Source organism: Procambarus clarkii, chromosome 52, assembly GCF_040958095.1.
Source record: "Procambarus clarkii isolate CNS0578487 chromosome 52, FALCON_Pclarkii_2.0, whole genome shotgun sequence".
NCBI classification, from domain to species: Eukaryota; Metazoa; Arthropoda; class Malacostraca; order Decapoda; family Cambaridae; genus Procambarus; species Procambarus clarkii.
In genome coordinates, this window is record NC_091201.1 from 16,027,238 (window position 1) to 16,044,946 (window position 17,709).

Genomic DNA, 17,709 nt, shown 5'->3' on the forward strand with positions numbered 1-17,709 from the left:
TTTCTGCATTATGAGGCGTAGGGAAATCCAGGGCAACAATATTTTTTTTATTAATTCAAGGTGAATCCTGAAGGGGGTAACTGTATATCCTAAGAAGTTAATCTTCTCCTTTAAAAGTGAACACTTTGAGAATTTTATTTTTAAATTTGCTTCTGCAAGCATTGCAAGTAGTTTCTAAAAGCTCTGGAAGAGAGTCTAAACATCTTGCGACATGATTACAAGATCATGAAGGTACACTAGAAGAGTACTACCTATCAATATACGAAAGAGATTCGCCATGAGGCTAGAAAAGGTTATTGGCTGCTCTGCAATCCAAACGGCATTTTCTTGAAGTGAAAAGGAGCATTTAGAGTGTTAAAAGCTGTCAAATGTTTAATTTTCTCATCAAGTGAGATTTGCCAGAATCCTTGCAACAAATCTAAGGTTTGTTAGCAAACCTTGCAAGGAAAATCCATGCAACAAATCTAAGGAGAATACCTTGTTTCGACCTATACTTTTCAAGAAATCATTTAGGACTGGGAGTGGGAAACGGTCAGGTATAGTTACTCTGTTAAGCTTCCGGTTGTTGATTACTGGTCTCCATGTCCCATCTCATATTGGTACAAGAATCAATAGAGCTTTCCATGGCGAATTACTTGGCTCTATTACATCATCCTGTAGCATTTCCTCTATAAGTCTATCAGCTTTTGCTCTCTGCAAATGTGGTAAACGGTAATCTGGTATATAAATTGGTCATGTTCCTGGCTCAAGATTATGCTAAGATTATGGTGGTGCTCGTGACTAGGTGGTGGTGTGTGCGGCCCCGCCCCTGCTGTCATCCTCTACGCTTCCGCAGGATTCTTCACTTGTGCGAGCCTCTTCTCCAGCCGTATCATCGTCGTCGCGGGTTCCCTCACCTGTGCGGGTCCCTTTTCTTCCGCCAGCTGCGCCTGTTGGTTCTCCGGTTCCAATATCCCTGGTTGGTGGCAGCCTCATCCCCAGCGTCGTTGAGGCTGACTTTCTGTGTGGTCGTGCTACCTCGGCTTTGGGGCTTCCGGCCGAAAACTCTTCTCGGGCAACACCTGGAGGCGGTGACAGCTCCGACGATCAGCGGCCTGTCCCTAAGCATTCTCGTCAGGAGTGGGATGAGTCGCCTCGCCGTGCATGAGCTGATGAATGCGAAGATGTGGATGACGATGCTGTGGTTGGCCTGTATTGCCGCCTGTGTTGGATCCTAAATCTCCTGCTGGTGGCTCCAAGCCATGGGCGGTTGCCCCTGGTGACCGCGACCTTGTAGTGATGTTAACGAAGGATGTGTGCCGGAGGGCCTCTGCTCCTGTTCCTGGTGGTGGGGCACATGGTGCGTCTGACGGTTACCCCTGCATGGGGCTCTGTGCGGCGCCCGACGTGGGACCTGGTGTGCAAGCTGATGTGCCGCCTTTTGCGCTGCCTGGTGTGCTTCCACCGTGCACAGCCCTGTGACTGGCCCCTTCCCTGTTGTCTTCCCGTTTGGGTAAGTGTATGATAGGACTCGTGCTATGAGGTGTGGCTTTGATGGCCAGGAGCGTTCTGTCCCGTGGGATTCTTCTATTTGGGTTCGTGGGTGCAGGGTTTTGTCACTGGGGTACCGAATTTAATGCCTCGGCCTTGTGCGGCTTCTGGCCGTCCAGTCTCTGATGATGAGATGTTGGTTTGGGAGGCTTACTGCTTGCATTTTCTGGAGCAGGAACATCCGGATATGTATGAGTAGTCCGTGTAGTTGGGTTTTTTGTTTGCTTGGTGCTTATTCTTGTGTGTGTGTGATATTGTTGCCCGGTGCCTGCATGCACGGGTGCGTGTTTTAAAGAGTGCGAGTGTGTGGTGTGGGTGTTTATTTCTGGCTCCTGCGTGTATCTGTTCTGCTGTATCTTCGTTTGGCTTATGAGGCCGTTTGTTTTTGTTCGTGTAATTGTCTTCGCCTGTGCTGTGTGTCGTGTGTGTGTTCTGTGTTATGGTTGTGTGGTATGATGTCTGCTGTTGAGTGGTGTGACACATGGTGCGGTTGTTTTTGCTTCTGCTTTCCGTTGTATATATGAATTTTTTTATTTTGTTTTTACCTTTGGTTTTATTGTTTCTTTGTACCCTCGTGGTGTTACTGACACCTTTGGCGTGCCCCGTTTGGGTAGTGCAGCTTTGTTTTTTTTGTATGTTCCTCTGTATTTTTATTGTTCTTTGTTTCACTTATGTGTTTATATTTCTCTGTGTGCCTTGTTATCTATATCTGTATTTTTGTCATTCTGTGTTCCTTGTTCTTCTATGCTTTACTGTGTGATGTTAATGTGAATGTTCTGTGTTTTTTATTTGTGTTATGGTGTATGTTGATGTGTGGTGTAGAAATTATGCTTGGTTTTGGTGTTTCAGTATCTTTTATGCTGTATTTAATGTTTTACAAATAAAAATAAAAAATACTGTCTTGGACGTTGTATGCCTAGCCAAGTCTGACCATGGGAACCATGACCTAGGATGACCTTAGGCTAGCTCTACAATCTGCTGTGTGGTGGCCAACCTGTTCATGATACTTACAATATAGGAGCCTTGAGTTTTTGGTTTGACGAGGAAAGTAAGAAAATTGTCTGGGGGGTGATGGCCAAGGTGCGAACCAGCAGTTCTTTGTCAAGTGGTTTAATTTTCCCCAATCCCAACACGTGGCAGTGGTTGGTTGTGGTCTATAGAATCTCGGCAACGTATGAGGATGAGAAGTTGACTGTGGGTTACGGCAATTGCTGTGCTTATGCGACCAAGAATTTTGTGAGTTTCTGGGAGGAGGGAACTGAGGGCTTGCTACTACATTTAGTAGCAAGTGTCTACATTTAGTGTCAGGGGGTGGCAACAGTTGGGCATTCCGGGGATCTGATATATCTGCAGCATTATTCATAGGTTCAAGAACTTCCCCAATTTAATTTTTAAGACCACAGTTTTGCTGTTCCAGGAGAGGTTTGATATGCTCTGGTGTAAAATGCATTATTGTCTCAAATGGTATCATTTTGGCCATTGCTACTGGGGTCAGTAATTTATCTTCGTTTAGCAATGTTGAACTCAACATTGCAGTTTCTAAGGCATACAAATACGGATAAAATCGTAAAATTCACCAGGTTGCATTGTGCCACTTGTAATCTTCTTAACTAACCTGTATGGGTCCAGATCTCCCGTGTTGACAAAACGACGTCAGAAAAGTGCTTAAATTTTTCCCATGACTGGAGACTAACAATGGTTTTTTCATCTACTACAACTCATGCATCACCTCAAGTTTTGTTGATTGATGACGTAGCAAATGCGAAATAGTCAGAACCAGAAGCTTTTCTGAAAAACGAGCTTTGACCTTCGCCTTTACTTTACTAAATCATGACTCAAGTAATCGAGATTCTCCTACCAAGCAAGGTATGGCTATTTCCTGCGATGAACGCTGAACATTATTTCGAGTAGCATCTCCATGTGGCCAAGAAGGAGATACAACAATGGTGTGCATTGTCACTACAGTGGATCTTATGTTGAAATGTAGATTATAAATTAGACACTCTTTGCATAAGCACAAATTACAAAATATGACACACTCAAAATGGCAAACTAGGCTCAAGTAAGTAAATGGCAAAAATAACAAAATGAAAATGTAGTTAGGCAAAACACAATGAATGAAAATAATTTTTTTTAAGATAACTGTAATCTGGTCAGAATATATCTGAAATTGATTTTATGTAATTATTTGAGACAGACTAAGAACAACAAATTTGGATGTTGTAACCGCAAGTTATAACTGGAAGTTGCAATTGCATGTTCTTTCTCTCTCAAAAAGAATTCTGCACTCAACATATTACAAGAATAAAATATGCTTAGTAATTGAACAATGCAGAAACAATGAAATGCACACAAAAGAATCAACATGTAATACAGGAAATATGGACTGGCATTAAAAACACAAAAATCAGAAATATTTAAATGACGCGGTAAGATATCACTAAAGGAAAATTTATCAATCAAATTAATTAAACTACTTGCAATATGTCATCAAGAATTTAAAACAAAATTGACTTTCTGTAAAAGTTTAAATCAAATGGACTTTTGAAAAGAATACAAGTTATTTTGTAAGTGGTGGAACAACTGCTGTAACTAACAGGTGAAAAATACTAGAACACAGGTTATGTAAGGAGTACTTAAACTGATAACATGCTTTGGTAACATTCTAAATTTTAGTACCGAAAAGAAGAACCTCAAAATAAAGTCTGGGAAGATATCAAAATACTCTATAGCACACTTCCTTAAGTGCAGGAAAAAAAATTATTTCTTACTGCACTGAATTAGAATGTAATTATACTCTTGGAACACTATTAATGTACAATAAGTTGTTGTGATAACAGGGAATGTTGGAAAACACCACAGAGAAGCTGGGTGTGGAGTGGCAACCAACTCCAATATTTAACTAGTCACTGGAAAGTACATATATGTGATACAGTGGATATTACTCTGTAATATTAGCACTGTTATTTCATAGTACGGTAAGCCTCAGCTATCAATTGCTTAACTCAGACTGCAGGATATGCATTTCAACCGTAGCGAAATAGCAAAACAGCATTGAAGTGGTGTGGAGAAACAACGTGGTGTGTGTTTACTATTGGAGACGACAGCAGCACACGATGCTGGAGCTCCACGAAGCGTGGTGACGTCACAGGTGGTTGTTACGTCAAAGAGTGGAGATGATGTTGTCAAGAGATCGACAATGTTGCAGAGACGATGACGGTACGACGATGATGGCGAAGAAAGCACAGATGACACGCAAGAATGTAGGCAAAGTTCACTGATGGGTGATGGAGCAGTGGCGACGTGAGTGATTGCGGTAACAGTGTTGGAGTCCGGTGGTAATGGCATCGGGCGGTAATGGCATCACTACAGTCAAACGCAGGCAAACAAATAGTTTTTTAGAAAATGCACAACACATCCGGTGGGCAAGACAAGCAATGGAACCGGATGCGACAACTGATGACGATGGCACACGTAGAACAGTACAGACGAACACACACAAGGCATCTGGCTGGTGCCAGTGGGTGGCGGGTGGCTTGCTCAGACGCCGGGAGATTTGAAACAGTGAGCGGGAAAGTGCTCTCTCCCCTCACTGATGTAACAACGTTCTTGCTGCTAAAAATCGTGCTTTATTTGACGAGAAAGGTGTTCTAGAGCAAGGGTGAATGGTAGGACCTCGGACTAGTATGATGAATATTGACGATGATTTGAGTGTAGCGGTGGCGGCGGGTGACGGCGTGAATGGGCACTAAAGTTTCCAGCTGAAAAAAAAAATCATCCCACAGCTACTATCAGTGCTCCACATAGTAACTGTTTGTTGGAGCTTGCTTGGGACTGTGGATAATGCACTAGAATTCTTCTCGAGACTTTATTGGGTTGGGTAACACAATATGTCAAACCCACCGAAGTCCGACCCTGCCTTAGATAAATGAAACACTGACGACACCCTCTTGAGAGCAGGAACTCTCGGGCTCTATGGGAAATGACGTCAGTGGCCTAGTGGCCTCGAGATTGGCTACACCCCAACCTTCTTCAATTTGAAGGCTAACAAATACACAAGTACCAACTTGGTTACCAACTCTCATCAGATTCTATTCAAGGATAAACAGACCTCTTCAGCCTATCACAGTGGACCTCTGGGAAACGACCAGCCCACAGGCTTCAAGTCGTCGTCCTTGTTACTACTATGAGAGATGCACACCACAAATCTTCCCCCCACAGCTCACAACACTTGCTAACTTCGAAGAGCCCTGCAGATTCCTCTCTGAAACGACACAATATCCTTTTTTCTCTCTGGAGTGACGAAGTGGGTGCTGCCCATTGATATCCACATTGGCAAGTGATGTAGCAAACCGTCTGTACACATTTCGTTTTCAGCAATGATGTCAGCTTTGCACACGGCTCGTCATATACTGTCGATATCACGACCCGTCTCCATAAAGTTGCTCATATTCGCCTTAATGCCTCTTTTGTAATATCTAACGATGGTTACTTACCGTGTCGATTTACATTAAAATATCCATCTGGATCCTCTGTAGGGCCAAGTGAGAAAAAACTCTCACTTTAGGGCAGGACGTAAATTATCAGGTATATGGGGCTCACAACAGCGGTTACCTCTATGTTAAATACTTTGTCTTTATCTATCCAACCAGTTCCTCTGAGAATCTTGAATGTTGTGATCATGTCACTCCTAAATTTCCAGTCTTCCAGCAATGTGAGGTTTAGTTCCCGTAGTGTCTCCTTGTAGCTCATACCCCTCAGCTCGAGTACTGGTCTGGTGGCAAACTTCTGAACCTTCTTCAATTTAATCATGTGATTGATGAGATACTGGCTCCATTTACTGTCTGTGTCTGTCTCTGCCTCTCTCTTTGTCTATTTTTTCTCTGTCTTTACCTATCTCTGTCTATCTGTCTGTCTGATTTTCGTTTTCTTTAAAGAATTTAAGTGTCTAATGTGTGGATTGTCGGCAGTAAGGAGCTCAATGGTGTGAAATACCAAAAAAGACCGAAACCTTTGAAGCTGTAGAAGAATTATCTCTCATATGTACGTGAACATTTTTGACAGCAGGAAATTTCTGTTAATATTGCTTAGATAAATGAATAATCTTATATATTACTACTAGAAAATTATAGTTTTGAGAATTTTGTTGTAAAAATATTTCTTGTGTAGCTGGCGGACATTGTCAAAGATCGTCATGGGGGTATAAATGTGGCACTGACACTCTGATCCGTTTTGAATTCGGTCGACCCCGAACATGCAATGTTCATCCCATACCCTGCACCATTCCCTATGGTAATATTAGTTAGGCAAGCCCACACCGTGTGGCCTCAGCTTTTAACAGACTGGCAGACAGATATTTCCTCTTATAGTAAAACTCTGTGTCATATATTAAAAAAATGTAGTTTTCAACATGGTTCACAAGAAATGTGCAAATTATATTATTATTCAATCTATTAAAAAAGTTCCTTCTCTGTTTCAGAAAAGAATTCCTGTATATAATATTTCTTATCTTTTCATTAATATGAAAATTGTTTCTGTTATGAAACACATTTAGGGTGACAATCGAGCCATATGGAGTAAATTACAAAAATTCCTTCATCAATTCCGATTCGAGTGCCTTGTCCACTTTCGGAAAGTTAATGGTGGTTGGAGTCGATATTGTTGATGGACTCAAGGACGCTCTCGAAATGAAGTGAGTATTCTTGTTTGACACGTTGATAATTAAAGACATTAAGGAATGTTTTTGTTGCCTGGATATTTCATTGTACGGCTGACGATGTCCTTGAGAACTGTTTATGTAATACCTTTTTACTAAGCTTTTTCCGAAGCTTTTACTGTTAAGATTAGGTTTTGGCTTATGAGATTCTAAATTTAAGTCATTAATATTTTGATACGAAGACTCCTACCATTATTGTTCAATTATGACCACTATTTTCTCACTATCCCCATCAATCATCTTTTTATGCTTTCAATCTCCTTCTTCAATAGACGTTTCTCTTTCCCCCATGCGAATATATTACTGTATAACACATGATTTTGTCTTCTGATTGTTTCTTCTATGTATTAACTTATATATATATATATATATATATATATATATATATATATATATATATATATATATATATATATATATATATATATATATATATATATATATATATATATATATATATATGTCGTACCTAGAAGCCAGAATGCACTTCTCGGCCTACTATGCAAGGCCCGATTTGCCTAATATGCCAAGTTTACCTGAATTAATATATTTTCTCTAATTTTTTTCTTATGAAATGATAAAGCTACCCATTTCATTATGTATGAGGTCAATATTTTTTTATTGGAGTTAAAATTAACGTAAATATATGACCGAACCTAACCAACCCTACCTAACCTAACCTAACCTATCTTTATAGGTTAGGTTAGGTAGCCGAAAAAGTTAGGTTAGGTTAGGTTAGGTAGGTTAGGTAGTCGAAAAACAATTAATTCATAAAAAACTTGGCTTATTAGGCAAATCGGGCCTTGGCTTTAGGTTCGGTCTTGGCTTTATTAGCTATATCATTTTCATACCTTTTCTCAGCTTCTCTTCTCACACTAACATACTCGTTCCTGGTTCTCTAATATCTCTCTCTACTTTCTGATGTTCTGTTATTACGGAAGTTCCTCCATGCCTTTTTGTTCAGCTCCTTTGCTTTCATACATTCCCTATTAAACCACGGATTCTTCCTTTGCTTCTCTGTTTTTTTCCTGTTGGGGGTGGGACAAACCTGCTGACAGCCTCCTGACATTTTTGGGTGACATAGTCTATCATGTCTTGTACGGACTTGGTTCCGAGTTCTGTGTCCCAATGTATATCCCATAGGAATTTATTCATCTCCTCATAGTTTCCCTTTCGGTACGCCAGCCCTTTGTTTCCCAGTTCTTTTTGGGGGGTGATAATTCCTAGCTCAACCAGGTACTCAAAGCTCAATACACTATGATCACTCATTCCCAAGGGGGCTTCCAACTTAACTTCCCTTATATCCGACTCATTTAGGGTAAATATCAGATCAAGCAAGGCTGGTTCATCCCCTCCTCTCGTTCTTGTCGGTCCCTTTACGTGATGACTTAGAAAGTTTCTTGTTGCCACATCCAGCAGTTTAGCTCTCCATGTGTCTAGGCCTCCATGTGGGTCTCTGTTCCCCCAATCTGTCTTTCCATGGTTGAAGTCTCCCATGATTAGCAGCCTGCATCCGTTCCTGCTAGCCACAGAAGCTGCTCTCTCTATTATATTGATGGTGGCCAAGTTGTTTCTATCATATTCCTGTCTGGGTCTTCTGTCATTCGGTGGGGGGTTATATATGAATACTACTATAATTTTCTGTCCTCCAGTTGCTATGGTGCCTGATATGTAGTCACTGAAACCTTCACAGTTCTGAATTACCATCTCTTCGAAACTCCAACCTTCTCTTAGTAGCAAAGCTACACCACCTCCTCCTCTCCCTTCTCTCTCTTTCCTGACTACATAGTAGCCCTATGGAAACACTGTGTTGGTTATGGTGTTTGTTAGCTTTGTTTCTGTGAGTGCTATTATGTCTGGGTTTTCTTCTAGTGCCCATTCTCCGAGATCACTTGTTTTATTTGTAATCCCATCTATGATAGTGTACATTGCCTTGAAGCTCTCTTTCTTCAGTTCATTTTCTTGTCCTTTTCTTGGCGAGCATTCTGCTGGTGTGGGAAGCTTTTCCGTGGGTGAGAAGATCTGTGAGGTGGTTTGCAGGGTCTCAGAGGAGTTTGGGGTGAGGGGTGGGGGTTTCAGGGAAGGGGGGACAGGTAGGGTGTGGGTTAAAGAGATAAGGGGGACATGGAGGATATGGGGTGAGGGGGGAGGAGGGATAGGGAGGGAATGGGATGAAGGGGGAGGGGGGACAGGGGAGGAAAGGTGGGAGGGGGGGACTTGATGGGAATGGGGAAGGGGTGACAGGGTAAGAATGGGGTGAGGGGGAAGGGAGGGTTGGGTGGGGGCAGGTAGGGTGAGGGGAAGGGAGGGTTTCTATGCAGAGGGGGGTGGTGGTGTTGTCCTTCCCTTTGGTGTTGCTGGGATGCTGGTTTTGGGGTCGCCTCTTGTCTCTAGGACTGTTGTGTTGGGGGCTGTGATTTCCTGATTTGCTCCTCTCTCCCTGCGCTTCCTCCTTGCCTCTGCTGCCCTGGCTCTCTCCTCCTTCGTCTTGTCCCTCTGCAGGAATACTTTCTTGTATCCCTCCACATGCTGCAGTCAACTCTTCCTTTCGAAGAGTCGTGTGTGTGTGTGTGTGTGTGTACTCACCTATTTGTACTCACCTATTTGTGCTTGCAGGGGTTGAGCTCTGGCTCTTTGATCCCGCCTCTCAACCGTCAATCAACTGGTGTACAGATTCCTGAGCCTACTGGGCTCTATCATATCTACATTTGAAACTGTGTATGGAGTCAGCCTCCACCACATCACTTCCTAGTGCATTCCATTTACTAACTACTTTTGACACTGAAAAAGTTATTTCTAACGTCTCTGTGGCTCATTTGGGTACTCAGCTTCCACCTGTGTCCCCTTGTTCGCGTCCCACCAGTGTTGAATAGTTTATCCTTATTTACCCGGTCGATTCCTCTGAGGATTTTGTAGGTTGTGATCATGTCTCCCCTTACTCTTCTGTCTTCCAGTGTCGTAAGGTGCATTTCCCGCCGCAGCCTTTCCTCGTAACTCATGCCTCTTAGTTCTGGGACTAGTCTAGTGGCATACCTTTGGACTTTTTCCAGCTTCGTCTTGTGCTTGACAAGGTACGGGCTCCATGCTGGGGCCGCATACTCCAGGATTGGTCTTACATATGTGGTGTACAAGATTCTGAATGATTCCTTACACAGGTTCCTGAACGCTGTTCTGATGTTAGCTAGCCTCGCATATGCCGCAGACGTTATTCTTTTTATGTGGGCTTCAGGAGACAGGTTTGGTGTGATATCAACTCCTAGATCTTTCTCTCTGTTCGTTTCATTAAGTACTTCATCTCCTATTCTGTATCCTGTGTTTGGCCTCCTATTTCCCCCACCTAGTTTCATTACTTTGCATTTACTCGGGTTGAACTTCAACAGCCATTTGTTGGACCATTCACTCAATCTGTCTAGGCCATCTTGTAGCCTCCTACTATCGTCCTCAGTTGCAATCCTCCTCATAATTTTTGCATCATCGGCAAACATTGAGAGAAACGATTCTATACCCTCTGGAAGATCATTTACATATATCAGAAACTGTATAGGTCCAAGGACTGACCCCTGCGGTACTCCACTCGTAACGTCTCGCCAATCTGAGACCTCACCCCTCACACTGACTCGTTGTCTCCTGTTACTTAGGTACTCCTGTATCCAACGGAGTACCTTCCCTTTCACTCCAGCCTGCATCTCCAGTTTTTTCACTAGCCTCTTGTGTGGTACTGTGTCAAAGGCTTTCTGACAATCCAAAAATATGCAGTCTGCCCACCCTTCTCTTTCTTGCCTTATTTTTGTTGCCTGGTCGTAGAATTCAAGTAACCCTGTGAGGCAGGACCTGCCATCCCTGAATCCATGTTGATGCTGTGTTACAAAGTTCTTTCGCTCCAGGTGCTCCACTAGCTTTCTTCGCACAATCTTCTCCATCATCTTGCATGGTATGCAGGTTAGGGACACTGGTCTGTAATTCAGTGCCTCCTGTCTATCCCCTTTCTTGTATATCGGGACTACGTTAGCTGCTTTCCAAATTTCTGGCAGTTCCCCTGTTGCCAGTGATTTGTTATACACCATGGAGAGCGGGAGGCACAGTTCTTCTGCTCCTTCCTTTAGAACCCAAGGGGAGATTCCATCTGGGCCTATAGCCTTTGTCACATCCAATTCTAGTAAACACTTCCTTACTTCCCCGCTGGTAATCTCAAACTCTTCCAGTGGTTCCTGGTTAGCTATTCCCTCTCTTATCTCTGGGATTTCTCCTCGCTCTATGATGAAGACCTCATGGAATTTCATATTCAGTTCCTCACACACTTCCTTGTCGTTTGTAGTGAATCCTTCTGCCCCTATCCTTAATTTCATAACCTGTTCCTTTACTGTTGTTTTTCTCCTGATGTGGCTATGCAGCATTTAGGCTGAGTCTTTGCCTTGCTTGCGATGTCATTTTCGTATTGTCTTTCTGCCTCTCTTCTCTTGTGTGTGTGTGTGTGTGTGTGTGTGTGTGTGTGTGTGTGTGTGTGTGTGTGTGTGTGTGTGTGTGTGTGTGTGTGTGTGTGTGTGTGTGTGTGTGGGTGTGTGTGTGTGTGTGTGTGTGTGTGTGTGTGTGTGTGTGTGTGTGTGTGTGTGTGTGTGTGTGTGTGTGTGTGTGTGTGTGTATGTGTGTGTATTCACCTAGTTGTATTCACCTAGTTGCATTTGCGGGGGTTGAGCTTTGCTCTTTCGGCCCGCCTCTCAACTGTCAATCAACTGTTTACTAACTACTTATTTATCCCCAACCACACACACACACTTCAGGAAGCAGCCCGTGACAGCTGATTAACTCCTAGGTACCTATTTACTGCTAGGTAACAGGGGCATTCAGGGTGAAAGAAACTTTGCCCATATGTTTCTGCTTGGTGCGGGAATCGAACCTGCGCCACAGAATTACGAGTCCTGCGCCCTCTCCACCAGGATACCAGGAACCGTGTGTGTGTGTGTGTGTGTGTGTGTGTGTGTGTGTGTGTGTGTGTGTGTGTGTGTGTGTGTGTGTGTGTGTGTGTGTGTGTGTGTGTGTGTGTACTCACCTAGTTGTACTCACCTAGTTGTGTTTGCGGGGGTTGAGCTCTGGCTCTTTGGTCCCGCCTCTCAACCGTCAATCAACAGGTGTACAGATTCCTGAGCCTATCGGGCTCTGTCATATCTACACTTGAAACTGTGTATGGAGTCAGCCTCCACCACATCACCCCCTAATGCATTCCAATTGTCAACCACTCTGACACTAAAAAAGTTCTTTCTAATATCTCTGTGGCTCATTTGGGCACTCAGTTTCCACCTGTGTCCCCTTGTGCGTGTTCCCCTTGTGTTAAATAGACTGTCTTTATCTACCCTATCAATCCCCTTCAGAATCTTGAATGTGGTGATCATGTCCCCCCTAACTCTTCTGTCTTCCAGCGAAGTGAGGTTTAATTCCCGTAGTCTCTCCTCGTAGCTCATACCTCTCAGCTCGGGTACTAGTCTGGTGGCAAACCTTTGAACCTTTTCCAGTTTAGTCTTATCCTTGACTAGATATGGACTCCATGCTGGGGCTGCATACTCCAGGATTGGCCTGTGTGTGTGTGTGTGTGTGTGTGTGTGTGTGTGTGTGTGTGTGTGTGTGTGTGTGTGTGTGTGTGTGTGTGTGTGTGTGTGTATGTGTATGTGTGTGTGTGTGTGTGTGTGTATGTGTGTACTCACCTAGTTGTACTCACCTAGTTGTGCTTGCGGGGGTTGAGCTCTAGCTCTTTGGTCACGCCTCTCAACTGTCAATCAACAGGTGTACAGGTTCCTGAGCCTATTGGGCTCTATCATATCTACACTTGAAACTATGCATGGAGTCAGCCTCCACCACATCACTTCCTAATGCATTCCATTTGTCAACCACTCTGACACTAAAAAAGTTCTTTCTAATATCTCTGTGGCTCATTTGGGTACTCAGTTTCCACCTGTGTCCCCTAGTGCGTGTGCCCCTTGTGTTAAACAGCCTGTCTTTATCAACCCTGTCAATTCCCTTAAGGATCTTGAATGTGTGATCATGTCCCCCCTAACTCTTCTGTCTTCCAACGAAGTGAGGTTTTATTCCCGTAGTCTCTCCTCGTAGCTCATACCTCTCTGCTCGGGTACTAGACTGGTGGCAAACCTTTGAACCTTTTCCATTTTAGTCTTATGCTTGACTAGATATGGACTCCATGCTGGTGCCGCATACTCCAGGATTGGTCTGACATATGTGGTATATAATGTTCTGAAAGATTCCTTACACAAGTTTCTAAAGGCCGTTCTTATGTTAGCCAACCTGGCATATGCTGCTGCTGTTATCCTCTTGATAGGAGCATCAGGGGACAGGTCTGGCGTGATATCAACCCCCAGGTCTTTCTCTCTCTCGGACTCTTGAAGTATTTCATCTCCCAAGTGATACCTTGTATCTGGTCTCCTGCTTCCTACCCCTATCTTCATTACATTACATTTGCTTGGATTAAACTCTAACAGCCATTTGTTCGACCATTCCTGCAGCTTGTCCAGGTCTTCTTGAAACCTCAAGCTGTCCTCCTCTGTCTTAATCCTTCTCATAATTTTGGCGTCGTCAGCAAACATTGAGAGGAATGAGTCTATACCCTCTGGGGGATCATTTACGTATATCAGAAACAGGATAGGTCCAAGTACAGAGCCCTGTGGGACTCCACTGGTGACTTCACGCCAGTCTGAGGTCTCACCCCTCACTGTAACTCTCTGCTTCCTATTGTTTAGGTACTCCCTTATCCACTGGAGCACCCTACCAGTTACTCCTGCCTGTTTCTCCAGCTTATGCATCAACCTTATATGGGGTACTGTGTCAAAGGCTTTCCGACAGTCCAAAAAAATGCAGTCCGCCCACCCTTCTCTTTCTTGTTTAATCTTTGTCACCTGATCGTAGAATTCTATCAATCCTGTAAGGCAAGATTTACCCTCCCTGAACCCATGTTGATGGGTTGTCACGAAGTCTCTTCACGAAGTCTCTTCTCTCCAGATGTGTCACTAGGTTTTTTCTCACAATCTTCTCCATCACCTTGCATGGTATACAAGTTAAGGACACTGGCCTGTAGTTCAGTGCCTCTTGTCTGTCACCCTTTTTGTATATTGGTTCTACATTAGCAGTCTTCCATATTTCTGGTAAGTCTCCCGTTTCCAGTGACCTACTATACACTATGGAGAGTGGTAGGCAAAGTGCTCCTGCACACTCTTTCAATACCCATGGCGAGATTCCATCCGGCCCAACAGCTTTTCTCACATCCAGCTCCAATAGGTGCTTCTTGACCTCATCTCTTGTAATTTCGAACCTTTCCAAGGTCACCTGGTTTGCTGCTTCTAGCGCCGTGACATCTCCCTGTTCTATTGTAAAGACCTCCTGGAACCTTTTGTTGAGTTTTTCACACACCTCTTTGCCATTCTCTGTGTACCTGTCCTCGCCCACCCTAAGTTTCATCACCTGTTCCTTCACTGTTGTCTTCCTCCTGATGTGACTGTGTAGTAGCTTTGGTTCGGTCTTGGCTTTATTAGCTATATCATTTTCATACCTTTTCTCAGCTGCTCTTCTCACACTGACGTACTCGTTCCTGGTTCTCTGGTATCTCACTCTACTTTCTGGTGTTCTGTTATTACGGAAGTTCCTCCGTGCCCTTTTGTTCAGCTCCTTTGCTTTCATACATTCCTTATTAAACCACGGATTCTTCCTTTGCTTCTCTGTTTTTTCCTGTCGGGCTGGGACAAACCTGCTTACAGCCTCCTGACATTTTTGGGTGACATAGTCCATCATGTCTTGTACGGACTTGGTTCCGAGTTCTGTGTCCCAATGTATATCCCATAGGAATTTATTCATTTCCTCATAGTTTCCCTAAACTATGTGTGTGTGTGTGTGTGTACTCACCTAGTTGTACTCACCTAGTTGTGCTTGCGGGGGTTGAGCTCTGGCTCTTTGGTACCGCCTCTCAACCGTCAATCAACAGGTGTACCGGTTCTTGAGCCTATTGGGCTCTATCATATCTACACTTGAAACTGTGTATTGAGTCAGCCTCCACCACATTGCTTCCTAATGCATTCCATTTGTCAACCACTCTGACAGTTCTTTCTAATAAAAAAAGTTCTTTCTAATATCTCTGAGGCTCATTTGGGCACTCAGTTTCCACCTGTGTCCCCAAGTGCGTGTGCCCCTTGTGTTAAATAGCCTATCTTTATCAACCCTGTCGATTGCCTTGAGAATCTTGAATGTGGTGATCATGTCCCCCCTAACTCTTCTGTCTTCCAACGAAGTGAGGTTCAATTCCCGTAGTCTCTCCTCGTAGCTCATACCTCTCAGCTCGGGTACTAGTCTGGTGGCAAACCTTTGAACCTTTTCCAGTTTAGTCTTATCCTTGACTAGATATGGACTCCATGCTGGAGCCGCATACTCCAGGATTGGTCTGACATATGTGGTATATAATGTTCTGAAAGATTCCTTACACAAGTTTCTAAAGGCCGTTCTGTGTGTGTGTGTGTTTACTAGTTGTGTTTTTGCGGGGGTTGAGCTTTGCTCTTTCGGCCCGCCTCTCAACTGTCAATCAACTGTTTACTAACTACTTTTTTTTTTTTTTTTTTTCCCCACCCCACACACACACACACCCCAGGAAGCAGCCCGTGACAGCTGACTAACTCCCAGGTACCTATTTACTGCTAGGTAACAGGGGCACTTAGGGTGAAAGAAACGTTGCCCATTTGTTTCTGCCTCGTGCGGGAATCGAACCCGCGCCACAGAATTACGAGTCCTGCGCGCTATCCACCAGGCTACGAGGCCCTCACACCTAGTTGTGTGTGTGTGTGTGTGTGTGTGTGTGTGCGTGCGTGTGAGTGTGTGTGTGTGTGTGTGTGTGTGTGTGTGTGTGTGTGTGTGTGTGTGTGTGTGTGTGTGTGTGTGTGTGTGTGTGTGTGTGTGTGTGTGTGTGTGGTCTATAAACAACCAAATTTGTTTAAAGATGTATAGGCATATGGTTTATTCTTGGATGAACATAATTCCTGCTTAAATGGGACATAATTGCTGCTAAGGCAGCGCATAATATTCGTTGGTGGTAGAAGTTTTGGTATTATATGTCACATAATTTAATACACACATTCAGTACAGTTACTGGAGAATTTTAAAAGTATTTTTGATCAGAAACGAATTTTTAATGTTACAGATATATTTAAAAATTTCCATAGTTTGAAATTTTATCAAATACTTTAAAATGAGATATCAAAATGATGGCATCATTCAATTGGTTTCTAATATACCAGTATTTTAAAATTCATTTGGTTTTAAAACGTTCCATAATTAGTGAGAATTTCTGAGTATTAACATTTCAAGGCAGTCTTAAACATGTCATATACTTCAAATCAGTATTGAAAACGCAATAAATTCCAAATATTGAACATAAAGCAGTTTTATCTCTCGGGTCCAGACGAGCACACGTTGGAGGTCGACAGTATCTTGAAAGTAACATTGTCGAACACTTCACGCGAGTAGATGGATATTCTCCGTTATATATTGGACGGGAGATGATCGTCCCGTCACCCACGGCTTGGCCTCTCCCTCACGACGCTCCCTACAAGCACACCCTAGATCACTACATCATTGCCATCACAGAGGTCGGTACGAATTTAAAGCACAGTGATCGTTGCTTCCTTTGAACCCTATATATTTCCCTAATCTTCTGGTATGTAATATATCCGTATGAATATTTCATAAAAAATTACACTTACATCGTTTGAAGAAAGAATTGTTGGATCTAAATATTAATGTTTTATCAGGGTGGACTGTATGAGCAGTGGAGGAAAGAGATGGTGAGTGAAGCCGCCAGGAAGACACGCACTAAACTGAAGAAGGAACTGAATCTTCACCAGCAGGAGAAGACAGACTCGATCATGGAGGACGGTCCTGGCAGCAACAGTCTCAAGGCTCTCACACTTGTCCACATGCAAGGTCCTCTCCTGTTGCTCCTTCTGGGCCTCGCTTTTGCTGGAATTGTCTTCTCTATAGAGATGCTGACTAGAAGGTCTCGCTCGAACTGAACATAATCACTGTTCACAGTAGAAGATGATGAACATCCTTGACATCATAAACATTCTACCTGCACATAGTGTGTACAAATGTGTCTAGCATCTCATATTCTGAAATGTCACATAACGGGAGAGGAAGTTCTCATAACCCTTTTAGTTTCACGTCTACTCTCACACACTCATCTCGTAAACACACTTCAAGTATATGTGACGTACAACATATATGACTGTGCCTGCACGAAGACTCATAACCTTTATTCTGTTCTCGTGTCGAACCAATAACATCATTACCAGCCAACAGTACATTTATTTTATTAAAAATGTGTCGTTACAGTTCAAACCATTCAGAAATTGTTTTCTCGCAGGTTGGTAAATTTAATGTTTTTATTATATATCCTCAAATGTTTTCTTATTACTGTTTGA

General features: G+C 43.2%; 1 protein-coding gene across 1 annotated transcript in view; it reads left to right on the forward strand.

Moving 5' to 3' along the window:
- Nucleotides 1–17,476, forward strand: part of LOC123763726 (ionotropic receptor 93a-like) — a 132,500-nt gene extending 115,024 nt beyond the window's left edge. Inside the window, exons 4-6 of the mRNA XM_069304175.1 lie at nt 7,085–7,222; nt 16,689–16,875; nt 17,038–17,476. Coding sequence (XP_069160276.1) covers nt 7,085–7,222; nt 16,689–16,875; nt 17,038–17,298 — 586 coding nt within the window. The 3' untranslated portion in view covers nt 17,299–17,476. The remainder of the gene's footprint in view (nt 1–7,084; nt 7,223–16,688; nt 16,876–17,037) is intronic.
- The last annotated feature ends 233 nt before the right edge of the window (nt 17,477–17,709 follow it).